Raw genomic sequence first — 14,821 nt, 5'->3', positions numbered from 1 at the left:
TTTTTTGTTTCATATTATATAATCAATACACATTCAATCACATTCTTTCTGCTATAAAAACGTGGGTTTATAGAGATTAATTAGAATTAATGGGCTTATTATAAAATAAATAAACAGTGAAATGAATAAATAAAGGGGCAGCAAATCATTTTTCTAATATTTTTAATTTTTATGCAACTTTCCAGAAAGACATGTAATATGAAATGGATGGAGTATTAAATTGTACATTTCATATGGTATACATTAATAATTGAAAAATTGAACTGTTACCTGTTTATAATGATTTAATAGTTTAACAAAAGTGCAGAAAAATTCACTAATTAAGAAATTAAAAACTGAAAAAGCTATTAATATTATGGGTAAATAATTATAAAGTCCTTATGTTTTTGCTTAACATACTAGTAGGTCCATCCTATAATTATAAGGTCCTTAAGTTTTATTTTAATCAACTCTTTAGTCCTTCCATGTGTTTTTGTAGATGAAAGTCCAAATTACCCCTAATTATTTACATAAAAAAACTTAGTTTTTAATTTCAAATTTAATCAAAATAGTTTTAATCAAGTTTATGAAGTATATATATACCGAAATTTATGTAATTGTATATAATAATCATTAAAAAATGTATTTTTATCCTCTTAAAAAATTATTTTTTTAATATAATGTCTTTAAACTAGCATTAAATATTAATAAATTTTTCAAAAAATCTTTTTTTTTTCATTTATCAAATTTATTTGAGATAAATAAAGATTACTTTTTACAATTTATATAGTTTTGCTCTTATTCTGATAATTTTTGAAATATTTTTCATTCATTTTTTTAGTCAATAAAATTTAGGCTACTAAATTAAATTTCTATAATTATATAAAATTTAATAAATTAATTATTCAATATTGTAGAGATTATGCAGGAAAAAAATATTGTAGAGACTATGTAGGAAAAAAGGAGAAAAAAAACATAAAATAGGAAAAATAGATGTTTTATTATTAAAATATAGAATAAATGGTAATTTTGGTATTTTGAAATTTATTTAGTATAGTTTGACCATTGACTCAAACATAAGGACTAAGGAGTTGATGAAACTAAAAACTGAGGGACTATATAATTATTTCTAAAAACAGAGGGACTAACTAGTGTATTAAGTAAAAACTCAGGGACTTTATAATTACTTACCCTAATATTATTAAGGTACAAATTACAATACATCTCTTATTTCTTTAAGTTGTTCAAAAACTGCAATCGGCTCCTGAACTTCAAAACCTTATAAACTCTCTCGATTTACTTATTTAGAACAAATAATTCCTCAAATGTCACGTGGCAATGCATGATTGAAACTTAACTAGTACGCGCTGCTAACCACACACTGCCATGTGGAAATTGAAGGGTTATTTGTTACATATAAGCAAATTGAAAGAGTTAGTTATAACGTTTTTTTTTTTTTTGGTAGAAAAGGAAAAGAAAAACGAAAACAACAAACTACCCAGGAATTAGCCTAGGGAAGCTAACCCCAATCCTATCTTCTAAGAGAAGATGAGAGATGAAACTAGGGGAAACAGGAAGGGTAGTAACGCCTAACGTCCCTTCATGGCCCGCCGCCGCCAAGCGATCAGCAACACGATTCTGCTCTCTAAAAATGTGTCTGAACTCTACGAACTCAAAGGAGGAGCAAAGCCTTATAATAGCTTTGATGAGGTTGCGACTGTTAAGACCCATAGAATGATTCTCAGAAATCATTTTGATTGCTTCCAAATTATCAGACTCCACAGAGAGCCTCTTAACACCCAGCCTTTTAGCAAGATTGATTCCAGTAAGAATAGCCCAGAGCTCCGCAGAAAAGGAAGAACCCAACCCTAAATTCTGGGAGAACCCAGAAAGCCAGACGCCCCCTACAACGTTTTAAAATTTAGAAAATCTATTGCAACTTTTTGGACAACTTGAGAGGATTGAGAATATATTAGCTCTTTTATTAATCATTAGGTAATTTTTTTACAAAAACCGAGGCTATCTAAAGTACCAAAATGTTATATAAATTATGACCGGACCAAATCAAATAAACCGAAAAATCATAATTCATAGGTTCAATCGGTTATTTCGTTATGTAACATAAAATCTAATCATTGCCTCCTAGCAAGATTCCAATGGATGTCATGTAGAACTCCAATGGATGTTATGGAGAATCGTTCGTGAATTTTCGGGGCGTTTGGTATTCTATTGGGATAGGGACATGGATAAAGATTGGGATATGGATAAGAATAAATGATTGGGATAAGGATAAAAATATGATAGTAGAGAATTATTATTCAATGTTTGGTATGTGGGATAAGGATGGGGATAAAACAATACATTTTACTATTTTAACCTTATTTAAACTATATAACATTAATTTGAGGGATAAGATGGACTTTTCCATCCTATTAAAATCGCAAGACCTTATCCCACCTCCTTATACCACCCCCCTCCTGGGTGTAGGATTTGAAGGGTAAGAAGTTTATCCCTCATCCGTCTCACTTTTCTATCTCCAAAACAAACACGGGATAACTTATCTCGCGTTTTTTTATCCCTATCTCACCTCCTAAATCCCTTCTAACAAACATCCCGTTTAGGTATAGATTTAACTTTTCCTTTTTCTTTTTCTTTTTTAAGCGGTTAACTTCTCCTTTTTCTTTTTCTTTTCTTGACACATTTCCCCGAGTAGGTTTCAGTCTTTCAGATTAAATTAACCATTTTGTTAACTAATTCTAATTTTAAAATATAAAAAAAATTAATAAATGATCAATATAATTTAATTTGAAAAATGTAAATAAATAGTAAGGTTTTGGTGATTTGAAAAGAAAATTCAGTAACTTCCAAAAAAACAAAACCAGTAAAGAATGCTTCAAAAGTTTTATGTATGAATACGACTATGAGTTTTGTGTTATTATTATCATGTGGGTTTGCTAAAATGAAATAACTAGACAGAAAAAAAAGAACCATATCTTCTAAATTAAAGGTGATTTACAAGGATTGAGGGTTGTTCTAGGAAAACCAAAAGAACAGAAGGGTTCAATCCTTTCCTTTCCCAGAAAAATATCAGACTAACCTCAGCCTCTCAGACCCAAAAATGAATCAACAATTCCTATTCTCGTAACCCCGGTTGGCCAACAGCCAGAGAATCACTCTTCCTTCCACTTGTTAGCATACCTAAGGAAAGCATTAGCAGTATTTTCCCTTGGAAGTGCCCGTACACGAGTTGATCTTCGAAGAACTGCCTCTTCCTCCACTGCAATCTTCTGATCCAAGTCTTTTGACCTCTTCTGTAGTTCCACACTGGTATATCCATTTACAGGCAATTAAACATGTTATGCACCACAAAAGTAGGCTTGGATTGTCTAAGAAATTCTTTGTTCTATTGAGAGAAACTAACCATATTCTGCTGTAGAGTTTCTGCAACTGTGCTTCAAGAGCCTTCTCTCTCTCCCCTTTACAGTTTAGAGAGCCCATAAATGCATCAAGCTGTTAACAAGTGACAGGTCGGAATCAGCACAACATAAAAGAAAATAAAGATGGTATGTCACCAGAGTGCGTGCATAGGTAGGGCATTATTTATACCTCTTCCTTGCTACTGTAGTAGCCCCATTGCTCAGAGTCTGAGCTCTCAACAAAGATTCTTCCATCACGACGGAACCACCAATACCTGTTGTAGTTTCTGTCCTTACCCAATGAATTGGTGCGTAAAACTCGTTTCTCCATCTCCCGCTCAAAATGTTCCCTCTGAGTAGTAGAATGAATTCATTCCAAAATCAGAGAAACTACAATCAAACACAAACAAATGAATATGAGAAGAAAAATTACTCTTTGCTCTTTGCTTCTCTTGTCAACTTCCTTCGTCTCTTGCTTCAGCTGTTTACCTCCCATCTTGCTAGACAAATTTTTTACATTTTCGTCCAGGATTTCTGCTGCAGTCTGCTTTGTTTTCTTTGATGCAGTGTCTGAACCGTGGCTGTCACTGTCATAATATGCAATAAAGAACCAAACAAATACACAATCCAAAATTATATTCACATATTACATTGTCTACAAGTGTGGGCATATCTCTAAATTTCTAGATGACAACATGTTTGCCTATGTGCCAGTGTGTGGACATGGGCATGTGAAAAGAATTCAACCTTTTATCTGATATATGGTTTTCTGGGGCTGAAATGACTTTCTCATTTAGTTCTTTTGCTCTCTCTCCATTCTCAAAATGATTCTTTTCATTTGCTGAAACATTTAGATTTCCTTTCGCACTCTCTTTGGCAGACCCGTTCACACCTTTATCTTCCAGTGTCTCAGCCTTAGATCTATCCTTCTCTTCTTTTCTCCTTCTACCTTCTTCCACCGCTTCACCCCTCCTTGTTGCAACAAGTGCCTGACGCTGTTCAATATGTTCACCCAATTTCTCCCTGAGAAGATCAGTTTCGAGCACTTGATTAACCAATGCTCGCAGGATCGATAGTTTATCTCGAACATCCAGGAGACCATAATGCCCCCGCTTTATTGTTGTTGTATGAATTGATAGATCAGGAACGTTGATCAACTCTAAGAAATCACACAAATACTCTGCCCAATTAACTAGTGTAATCTGTAATGGGAACAAGGCAGAAAATAGAAGACATCAACAGCTATCAACAGAAAGAAGCAGCAATTCCAGAGACTTGAATCTTAATATTTCAGAATGGAAAAATAAATAACTGAATAAACTTCCAATCTACCTTCATCTTTCGGTTTCTTTTCTGTAGAGCTAGAAAATATTCACTCTTGTCTTTTATAAGCAACCGAAGCAGAGCAGAATGCATTTCAACAATGAGAGACAAGTTACTCTCCTTGTGGCAAACAGCGTTTTCCAAATCTTCCAGAGTGGACGGAGATAAGTACAACATCCTACCAAATGAGCAGCAAAAATCCCAAACCACTAAAAGATCACCAACGCATTCCATCTGAATATTGAAGTCCCTTGAAGGTGAAGGACGGTCAGTAAAGACTGGATCATCTGCTCCAGGTTGGACCAACAGATCATCAATTGGATAGTTGACACGGTTATTTTCTGCAAATTCAAGTAAAGAGATAAAGTGTGAATAAATGTTCATTTACAAGAGACACAAATCATCACATCACAGAGACCAGTATAGTCTAGTTTCTTGCACTACTGAATGGGAAAAGGGGGAAAAAGGAAGAGTGTTCATCCGACAAACTTTGAGCAGAAAAGAATGCAACCAAGTATACTCAAGAAAAAAGACAGACCAAATGAAAAAATTCATTGATGTAGCTTCAACCTACCCATCTCATTGACTATTTCCATCTTTGTTGCTTCAACTTCCTCTCCTTGTACTCTCTTCTTTTTACGTTTTCCTCCTTCCTGAAAAAAGATGAATTTAAGGCCACATAGAAATATATTTAACTGCATAAACCACACAAATATTTACTGTGTAATTACCTCATTATTTTTTCCATTCTCTGCATCTTTTCGTTTCTTGTTGCAGACAACCAATCCATTTTGGATAAAAAATTTGCCTTTCAACTCCTGCGGTGGATCACATGAAATTCCATGCTTTTGTGCCACATTGTTATGAAGCACCCAAGGGGAACTTCTATAAATCGAATTCCGTATAAAAGGCTTCAACATTCTTCTACTAAGGGGAAATTTCTTCCATTCAAGATTATCTCTCTTCACTACTGAAGTTTCCATTATTTTATTATTCTCATCAAGCCACGCTACCTCATACTTGATTTTAGCTGAGCCCTCCTCCAGAACCTTTACCACCTTGCAAGGACACAAAGCACCATCCTTTCTTCCCTGCAACTCAGCACCCACAAACAAATTTTCCTGCAGCTTTGTAGCTATAGTGTCTGCAAGATCTTTCAGTGATAGCATGCCTGAAAAGGCAATGATCATCTACTAATTCACATCTCTTCTAGCCTTATGAAACATTTGCTCACGCAACTCACAATTGTTTAATATTTCCTTTTCCATTTTATGAAGTTAATTTCTTATGCTAGTTCTTTGATACAAGATTTCTTTTCATTTCCTATACATTAAGAAGAAGAAGAAGAAGAAGAAGAAGAAGAAGCTTTACTGAGGGAAAAGCTTTCACCGTTTGATTTGTCCTTAGGAAAAGAAACAAGAACAAAATCTAATGACCAGTTCAAAACAAAAGGGTTTCTACATGACAATCAAGATAATCTTAATTATCACAAGAAACATACTTAAATTTAAACTCCAGAACTCTAAATCAGAGTTTAAGTATTTCAAAGCCTTAGACTATCCAGTTCAAATCTGAAAAGCATCCAACTGTCATTAACTTCGATACAATTTAACTTGTACAAGCACATACAACATGAAACAACTACTTATCCTAAAGAAAAAGTGTACATCCGCTAACACTTTGTAACTATTCCATCAGAAATCTAGAATACAGCTTTATTTTCTAGTTTAAAGGTTTTTAGGTCATCCAATTGATGAAACATGAAGAGCAGATTGGTGGAGAGAACATACAAAAACAACTATCATAATTTCAATCAATGTTATTAATTTGATTAGTATTCAGCAAATATCGAACTAGCACAGCGATTGAAGACTGAAAAGGTCAAACTTCTTACACACTAATGGTTGTTGATTAAATTGCTTACGCACCGGAAGCAACTTATATATATTGATCCAACCACAGCACATCTCAAGAAATAATGTAAACTGAAAGGTCTGAATCTACTTTCTTCAAGAAGTTTGAGATGCAATAATAAGCTATATACACAAAGTCAAATGGAAATTTTTATAAGATTGCTTAGCAGCTTGGGAAATATTACAAGCATTTGACACCAAAATCTGACAGAAAAGACAAAATAATTGCATTGGAAAGAGATGAACTTTATTGAGAGAGGAAAAGAATATGGAGAACATGCATTCCTAAATTGTTTCAATTTCATAAGTATTTTAGAGCTTATTAGCAAATCCCCAGAAAATATTCATCATAACTTAAGTTTTCTCTTAAATGTTGACATCCCATGCAGTTATGAATCTTTAAACTCGCACATATGTCTCTTGAAAAAAACTCCAACACAAAAATTTGATAGTAGTAAATGGTCAACGTTTCCATTTGAAAACAATACTGTCAAAATGTTTGTGCTATATGTGACATGGGCGACAAATGAGCTGGCCAATAGGATGCCAAAAGAGAACTACATCTTGTTAGAACATAATGGAAGTGACAAGTTATTCAGTTAGTGATTAATGGATGCTCTTTTACATGCCAGTTTTACTAGATGTCAAGAGCACCAAGCAGAGAGAAATATAGGGAACCACAAACATGAAATTCAAATAGCAGAGGTTTAAGTCATTACAGCATTGAAACAGATCTTACTATATTGTATAATGCGCAATGCAGGTGCCACAAGCTCTTTAGGTATCTCTTGGACCTTCTCAGTTGCATTTTTTTCAGACACCAAAGCCTCCTCGTAGGTCAAGTTCACTTTTCCACTAATTTTGCAACTCCAAATTCTTTGCCGATATAAATTTAATCGGTTCAGATATGCTCTATGCAAATTTAGGAGAACTATATATATATGCTTGGTAGCAGATAAATGAAAAGTAAGACAAAATAATGCTGATATTAGATAATAATCTATCACTTAATTCCCAAGGAGATCTAGTCCCAAAAGATTTTGACTTGGTTCAAATATAGTAAGTTCATGTTTTTAAATTAATTTTTTAGGAGACCAACTTCAATTTTTATTTTTATTTTAACTGAAAAATAAAAAATAAAATAAAAAGAAAATGAAAATCATATGTAAGTATCAGTATTTAAATTCCAGGTAACATTTCACATTGCGACTTTCTACAACTTTAAGGATACTGATAATTCCGGAATATCTCCTTTGTGAAACGAACTTGATATACAATCTCATCGGGCTTCAAATCCTTGGGTGGCTCCCTCAGAGTGAAGGGCGTTTTCTTCAACAGAGGCATTGCCGGAACCCACCCAGGCTCGCACCCAACAAACTGAATTAACTACCTGTGAAAGATGCACGCAGAACAACCTCCTAAGCAATAGTGCACATGAACCATAAAGAGGACCAAAAACTAGGAAGCAAATGGCAATACAAATACAGAAAGCCAACAGCCTATTGTCTGCCAATTGAACTCAGTAAATCACAAGTGAATTAAATTCATTAGCCAACATAATTCAATAAAGATACAAGTAAATGATTTCAAAATCCTTAGCACACATAAGAAATGAAACAGGTTTCAAAAGCACACTTAAAAAAAACTCTCATGTAAGAGGCACTAAATGGATTCATCCGATTCTAATAGTATTACTACATTGTCAAAACAAAAGCTGAAGGAATTAGCGCCCAAAACAAAAACCCTAGAACTGTATAGCTTCAGTCAAACTACTATCGACAATGATATCCAATATTCTCAAGGGAAAAAAAAAAGGAAACAAGATTCGGAAATCACACCTTTGTCTATCCAAATTAACTCGACTTTCTCACCATCCAAACAGTAAATTAATAACACAATTACATGGCCTTCCCGCCGACAGACCCCAATCTCAACACCGAAACATCCCCACTCCACCTCCCAGTCCCAAAAACAACATAAATAAATACGACTAGAAATGAAAAAAAAATTCACATAGTGACAGGGAAAATGGAGACTTACCTATAAATTCCATAGATACGGAGAAGCAAATAACGAAACATAAGATCTAAGAAAAATGAAAAATAACGAAAAAAATGCGAGATTCCCGCCAGAAACAAAGTAATAGTAAAATGAAGAAGTGAGAGGGTGAACAGAGAAAAATCTTACAGAGAAAAGATGGAAGAATGAGTTGAAGAGAGAGATGAAATTGAAATGAGGATCGAAAGAACGGTGGTGTCTCCCTTCTAGTCTTTTTTTTTTATATATATATACGTTTTTTTTTTCAACAAGAAACTTTGGACACGTTTTTCTCTCTCTTGCTGCTCCTGCTTTCTTCTACCATCCGCCCCAGCCTTCGTGGGGGAAAACTTTTTTCTTTTATATAATCAATCGAATTTTCTTTTATATAATCAGTTCAACACTCGCATATTCCACGATATATATATATTATACACTAGTTGAATACCACACATTGTGCCATTAAATTAATTTTATAGTGGGTGATATCGGAATATCTCAAAGTACTTGAATCCAGCCTTCAATTACATGTAAGACAGAAAACAGTTAGATAGGGTGCCGGAGATCGGTAAACCCTATCTGGCGATTAAGTTAGTATGTGAATACAATGCTTAGGGAGAATGTAACGGAGTTTGAGTATATAGAATTGTGTACCTTTCTCTTTGAACTGGACTCCTAGTTATAGATATTTGGAAATGAGCTTGGATACACGTATCACCACCATATTGGTCCGAAATCTAAATTCTCCTACCAAATGGCTTTGGCGCGTGTTTGAGGTCCAAGGCCACTTATCCCTACAGATTTTGTCAAAAGCCTTCAGGACCCTTAGTGGGCTGATCCAAAAGTATGGATTAATGGGCTTTGAGAACCATCCGGGGCCCAATCTTAATTATACACCATATTAGAAGCCCCCCAGGTTGCTTCGAAACCGGTTTTTTAGGACTTTCTTGATTAATGAACCATCATCATTTACTATTACCTATTGATGACATCAGCTTGTGAAAACAATCCTTATCGCTACCCCCGCCGTTTTGAATCATTAATTTTCTTAATGATTCAAAACTCTTAAAAGAACATCGCTTCGCCTGCCTTACCTTTCTCCCACTTTAGACTGAAAAAGCTCTCAACTTCATCTCTTCTCCACTGTTGTCGATCAATCTGTAAGTTCCTCCTTCTTCTTTTGAATTTGATTTTCATGGCACCTAGGGCTACAACCAAGAAAATGCGCAAGCCCAAAGCTTCCAATCCTACCCAAAATCCCTTTTTGGAAGATGAGGAAGCCAAGAAACCCAAGAAGATAAACCTCAGGGTTCCTAACCAGCCTTCATCTCTTACCTAGAAGGATTTGGTAGACCTTAGGAAACAATACAGTTGGCTTAATTCAATGACCATCTCTCTCCCCGGGTAAAATGAAAGAGCCCATCTTCCCTCATTCGAGCTGAAATTAGGAACCTTTTCCCAGTTTCTAGAATGGGAAATGACCTTCCTTCTTCCAGAAGGTGTCGTTTCGATTTTGCAAGAGTTCAACATTAGCCCTTGCCAAATTATCCTAAATGCTTAGCTAGAGTTGTTAAGTTTCAATGAAATATGCACAGATCTGGGTCTTGATCTTACTGGTCCACTCTTTCGATTTTACTAGCAACCGATGAAGAAAGAAGATGAAGATATGATATATTGGAAGTATAGCTCTAAACATAGAGGCTTCATTAAGGACAAAGTCCAGAGCCATAAGGACTTCAAGCAGAAGTGGTTCTAGATGGAACCAAATGTTGTGAATCCCAATAACCTTTATGCTTCACATGGGTATCTTTTTCCTACTAAGTGGAATGCCGATCCCAAATCTTCCAGCACCTGGAAACCAGAACGTGCTTTAACAGTTGTTGAAAATACATCCCGCCTTCGGATTGAAGCCTACAAATATGATTGGGATTACAAAGATATGCTCAGGGTGCTTCAAGGTCATGGCAGGACTTGCTTTTATTCCCGTTGCCATGGGATTATCTATCCGAAAACTCCAATGTTTATTGATGTCGAAGGTGATTTCTCAATTTAATTTTTAATTTCATCTTTGGATTTTTATTTTGCAGGTCATTCTGACCATGTCTGTTCGTGAAATCATAATAGCCCGTCAGAAAAAGATGGAGAAAGACCAGGAAGCTGCCCAAAAAAATAAGGAGTCGAATTCCGAACATCGCCCCCTAGTGATTGAAGACATGGGCATTTCCCAAAATCTTACTCAAACATAGCCGAAGCCATCTCCTTTGGTCACCACAAAGCAAAAATCGAATGCTACTCCTTCAGCGTTGTGAAACCAAAGCCGAACCTCAGTGCCAAACCGATTCCTGCCGTAATTCCCAAGTAAAAACAAACCAACTTGCTTCAACAACTCCAAAGCCTATTGATAGGGGTCAAAAACCCCTATCTTTGGGTACGGTTTTGGAACGGTTTTTAGCGTTATTTAGTTAATAAGCGAGCAATTCTCGCATTTAAATGCTTTTATGTGAGTTAGTTAGAAATTGGAAATGTTTTATTTACTTTTCGTTGTTCAGGCTCGTTTTATGATCAATTTAGGCAAATACGGCCAAAATGGCATGCATATTATAATTCCGTTATCTTTTGAAGCTAATTGATCCGTCAAAAGTCGCACCAAACGAAGAGTTTGCTCAAAATAAGCGATTGGCGGGTCAATTTAGCTTTTGGACTAATGTTGTTTGGAGTTTATGTGCGTGTGCAGGTTAAAACATGATCAATTTCAGGCAAAAATCGTGTCTCGGGGACCCCCGGCAGTCGCTCGGCGAATTGAGCATCGGTGAGCAGCCCAGGCGCTGCTCGGCGCGCAGCCCGGGCGCTGCTCGGCACGCAGCCCAAGCGCTGCTCGGCGAGCTGCCCAGGCGCTGCTCGGCGAGCTGCCCAGGCACTGCTCGGGCGAGCAGGCCCTCAGAGGCCTGCTCGGGCGAGCAGGGAGCCTGCTCGCGATGAGCAGTGCCTGCTCGCCGAGCAGCTCGCCCTGCTCGGCGAGCAGACCTACGGGAATTGGGGGCCTGCTCGCCGAGCAGCTCGCCCTGCTCGGCGAGCAGACCTGCGGGAATTGGTCAAAAAGACCAATTCCGCCCCCACGACTCCACGACCGGTCCCACGACTTCCTACCTGCATAAGGACACGAAATAGGTCAAGAAGAGGGCCCGAGCCGCGTCTATAAATAGGATTTTTCCAATGTAAATTAGGCATCTTTCATTAATTGTAAATTACTTTAGCTTTCCCCTTTGAATTTCCTCTCCATCTCCTCCATCTTCATCGACCTCCATTGAAGCTCCTTCAAAGTTGTTCTTCGAGGAATATTCAAGGTCCGTCCTTAAGACCTAGGAAGCCGATTGCAGAGTAGACAGGTTCCTTGAAAGGGATTTTCGTATCTCCTTTTACCTTTCTTTGTTTGTACTCTTTGATACAATCTATGAATCCTAGGCTAATTGTATCCTGTGACATTATTCTTCATCTTTAATAATATTTTAGCTCTTATTTTGTTCTATGCTTATTTGTTTAATCTTTGTCTTACGCTTTATTCAATTGGTTTAACTCATTCAAAAGCCCCAAAATCTAGTAGGCACATATTGTGAGCTGAATCTGATCTAGTCGGAGCCTAGGAGATTGACGACCTCTTAGTTGATTAAGCCCAAATTGCTGAGCCTTAGACCTAGTTTCGGCCTTACAAGGGAATCACGCACTAGGAACTTCAGGAGGGTAAGTAGGGTTAATCGCCTTGAATACAAGTGACTTAGATTAGGTTTTTGAACAATAGACCTAATAACCTAACTTCATTATTATCGTTCATACCATGTTCCTTCGGGTAATTGCATTAGTGAAAGATCACCTAGGAGTAGTATAACTTAATTAGGAGTAGTCTAACTTAATTAGGCGTAGAATAATTTAGTTAGAATTAGTACAATTTAGCTAGGAGTAGCGTAATTCAACCTAGGAGTAGATTAACTTAAGAAAATAAACTCAAAACCCACAAAGCCTAGATAACACCTGAGACCAAGTAATTCGATACTTGTGGTAAATAAGTCCTGTGGATTTGATACCTGGACTTTCCAGATTTATTACTTGATAACGACGGGGTACACTTATCCCTTAGTGAGTCTTCTTTACGGAAGGTGCATCACCTACCACTCCTGAATGTGTCATTCCCTTGGAAGATTTTACAACTCCTTCTGGCAATAGAATCCAGGTGAACACTCCCCCTTCGCTTGGACCCTTTAGAGATACCCCAATAATCCCAAAAGTTGAAGTGACCTCTTCAATTCCTTTTTGTTGAAGTGAGCTCATCTTAAGATTTTTTATCCTCCGAATCTGCAACAACCGAAACCTTCTTCGGTACCTTTAAAGAAAGACATAGCTTCTTCCTCCAAAAACTCCAAAACAGCCGTTGAAGGAAGCAATCCTTCAGTTTCAGATATAGATTCTGATATATCTGATACTGAAAGATTGCTTCGTCTCGAACGGTTTACTGAGAAAGAAATGGAATAGAGTTTGGCCTTGAACAAAATGGTAGTTTCTCTCCCGCTGGACTGCGCCTTTTGATGTAAGTTCCTTCTAGTAGTGTTCTTTTTAACGACGAAATGTATATTACAATGATTGTGCTATAACTATGGATGTGATCTTTCTAAGTGCTTTGTATCTTTACTAGACGTCACTACTTAGGGGCAAGTGTACCCCGTCGTATCAAGTAATAATCCGGTTAAGACCGGGTATCGAATCCACGGGATTTATAACTGCAAGTATTAAACGACTCGGTTTTATACGTTATCTAAGCGGTGAATACTTTGAGGTTGGTATGGGGGCCAACTATAAACTACTCCTAACTATTGGTGAGACAGATTTATGTAGCGAAACTCTACGAAGTGATATGGAATGCGATAAGTTATAAATATAATAGGCAATGACTCCGAATATATTCGGTTGACGATTTACTCTTGCAAAGACGACTATGTGTAGTTCGACCGACCCGTGAAGTACTTAGACTACGTGGTTCCTAGTCAAGGCGTGTCTAATGTTGGGGACCAGAAACTAGGGCCCGTAAGTTCCGTGGCTTGTCAATTCCTACGGTTTCCGGTTTGTCACTTCCGGTAAGGCAACACCTATATGAATCCCTAAAGATAGCCCGAATGGCGTCGGAAATCGCGTTCCCCTACACAATAGTCAATTATGAGTATCAAAACAAGCAATAAACATCGACACGTATATAGAAACGGAAATTGCAAATCATTTATTATAAATATGGAAAGCGTAAATAAGGAATACAACCAAGCCTAGTACATAGGAAGAGTGCAAGCTAATTAGCAAGCAGAGAGGGAGGAATCGGCCCTCGGAACTAGCTAACCGAACTCAAGGCCATCTCTTAGGACTTGGAGGTGGAACTCTCGAGCTTGGTGAACGAAGGTGGAACGGAACTTCGAGGAAATGCCGGAATGAACGAACAAGCTCTCAAGGTGGGAGAGTTTTATTACATAATCTGAATCCAAAACTAAAATAACAAGAATTCTATCAAAAGAAGTAAAATGTAGCTATGTACAAGGTGTCTAAATGAGTGCTAGTCACTCTTATTTATACATCAAGCTAGGGGCAAAATTGTAAGTTCATAAGGTATAAGTATGGAGTAACACTAATTTCTGCAGAATTCCCATAATACGCCTTGCGTATGGTAGGGTACGCCCCGCGTACTAGCCCATGCCTTCAATAATTTCCTACATGTGGACCTAAATCGGATCTTGCTGTCCCAAGTACGCCCTGCGTACTTTGACATACGCCGCACGTGTTTGAGCTCCTAGCTAAAAAGAGCTTGAATTACACCAACTACGCCATGCGTATCCTGAAACACGCCATGCGTATGATAGTTGACTTAGGAGACAATGCAGTCTGACATTTATGATTGGGCCAATTATTGCTTTCTACGCCCTGCGTAAGTTGGGTACGCCTTGCGTATTATGCGTTGGATCCACGTGGTGTCTGCGGATAAGGCAATTATTTCTGACTCAATGTTTCACGCCCTGCGTACGGAGTGATATGCCCCGCATACTGGCATGAATTTTGCTCCTTGCTCGTACCTGAAATACAATTCTCGAGAGCCGAGTTAGCTTGACGTTTTATTTCATAAAT

The 14,821-nt window shown here is 37.1% G+C and overlaps 1 protein-coding gene across 3 annotated transcripts; it reads right to left on the bottom strand.

The window, feature by feature from the left end:
- Positions 1 to 2,954: 2,954 nt before the first annotated feature.
- Positions 2,955 to 9,010, bottom strand: LOC136229338 (uncharacterized). 3 transcript variants are annotated; one of them, XM_066018055.1, is made up of 11 exons: positions 8,819 to 9,010; positions 7,863 to 8,021; positions 7,371 to 7,543; positions 5,450 to 5,889; positions 5,293 to 5,371; positions 4,728 to 5,059; positions 4,143 to 4,597; positions 3,829 to 3,976; positions 3,586 to 3,747; positions 3,401 to 3,489; positions 2,955 to 3,303 (listed from the first exon to the last, which is right to left on the bottom strand). In XM_066018055.1, exons 2-11 carry the CDS (start codon positions 7,973 to 7,975, stop codon positions 3,150 to 3,152), a joined length of 2,145 nt encoding a protein of 714 aa, XP_065874127.1. In that variant the 5' UTR covers positions 7,976 to 8,021; positions 8,819 to 9,010; the 3' UTR covers positions 2,955 to 3,149. The 3 variants fall into 3 exon arrangements, with proteins under 3 accessions (XP_065874127.1, XP_065874125.1, XP_065874126.1); XM_066018053.1 differs by having other exon boundaries at positions 3,829 to 3,982; positions 8,819 to 9,009; XM_066018054.1 differs by lacking the exon at positions 8,819 to 9,010 and adding an exon at positions 8,672 to 8,810 and having other exon boundaries at positions 3,829 to 3,982.
- Positions 9,011 to 14,821: the final 5,811 nt, after the last annotated feature.

Source organism: Euphorbia lathyris, chromosome 5, assembly GCF_963576675.1.
Source record: "Euphorbia lathyris chromosome 5, ddEupLath1.1, whole genome shotgun sequence".
Taxonomy (NCBI): domain Eukaryota; kingdom Viridiplantae; phylum Streptophyta; class Magnoliopsida; order Malpighiales; family Euphorbiaceae; genus Euphorbia; species Euphorbia lathyris.
This window is presented reverse-complemented; position numbering and strand designations above follow the sequence as displayed.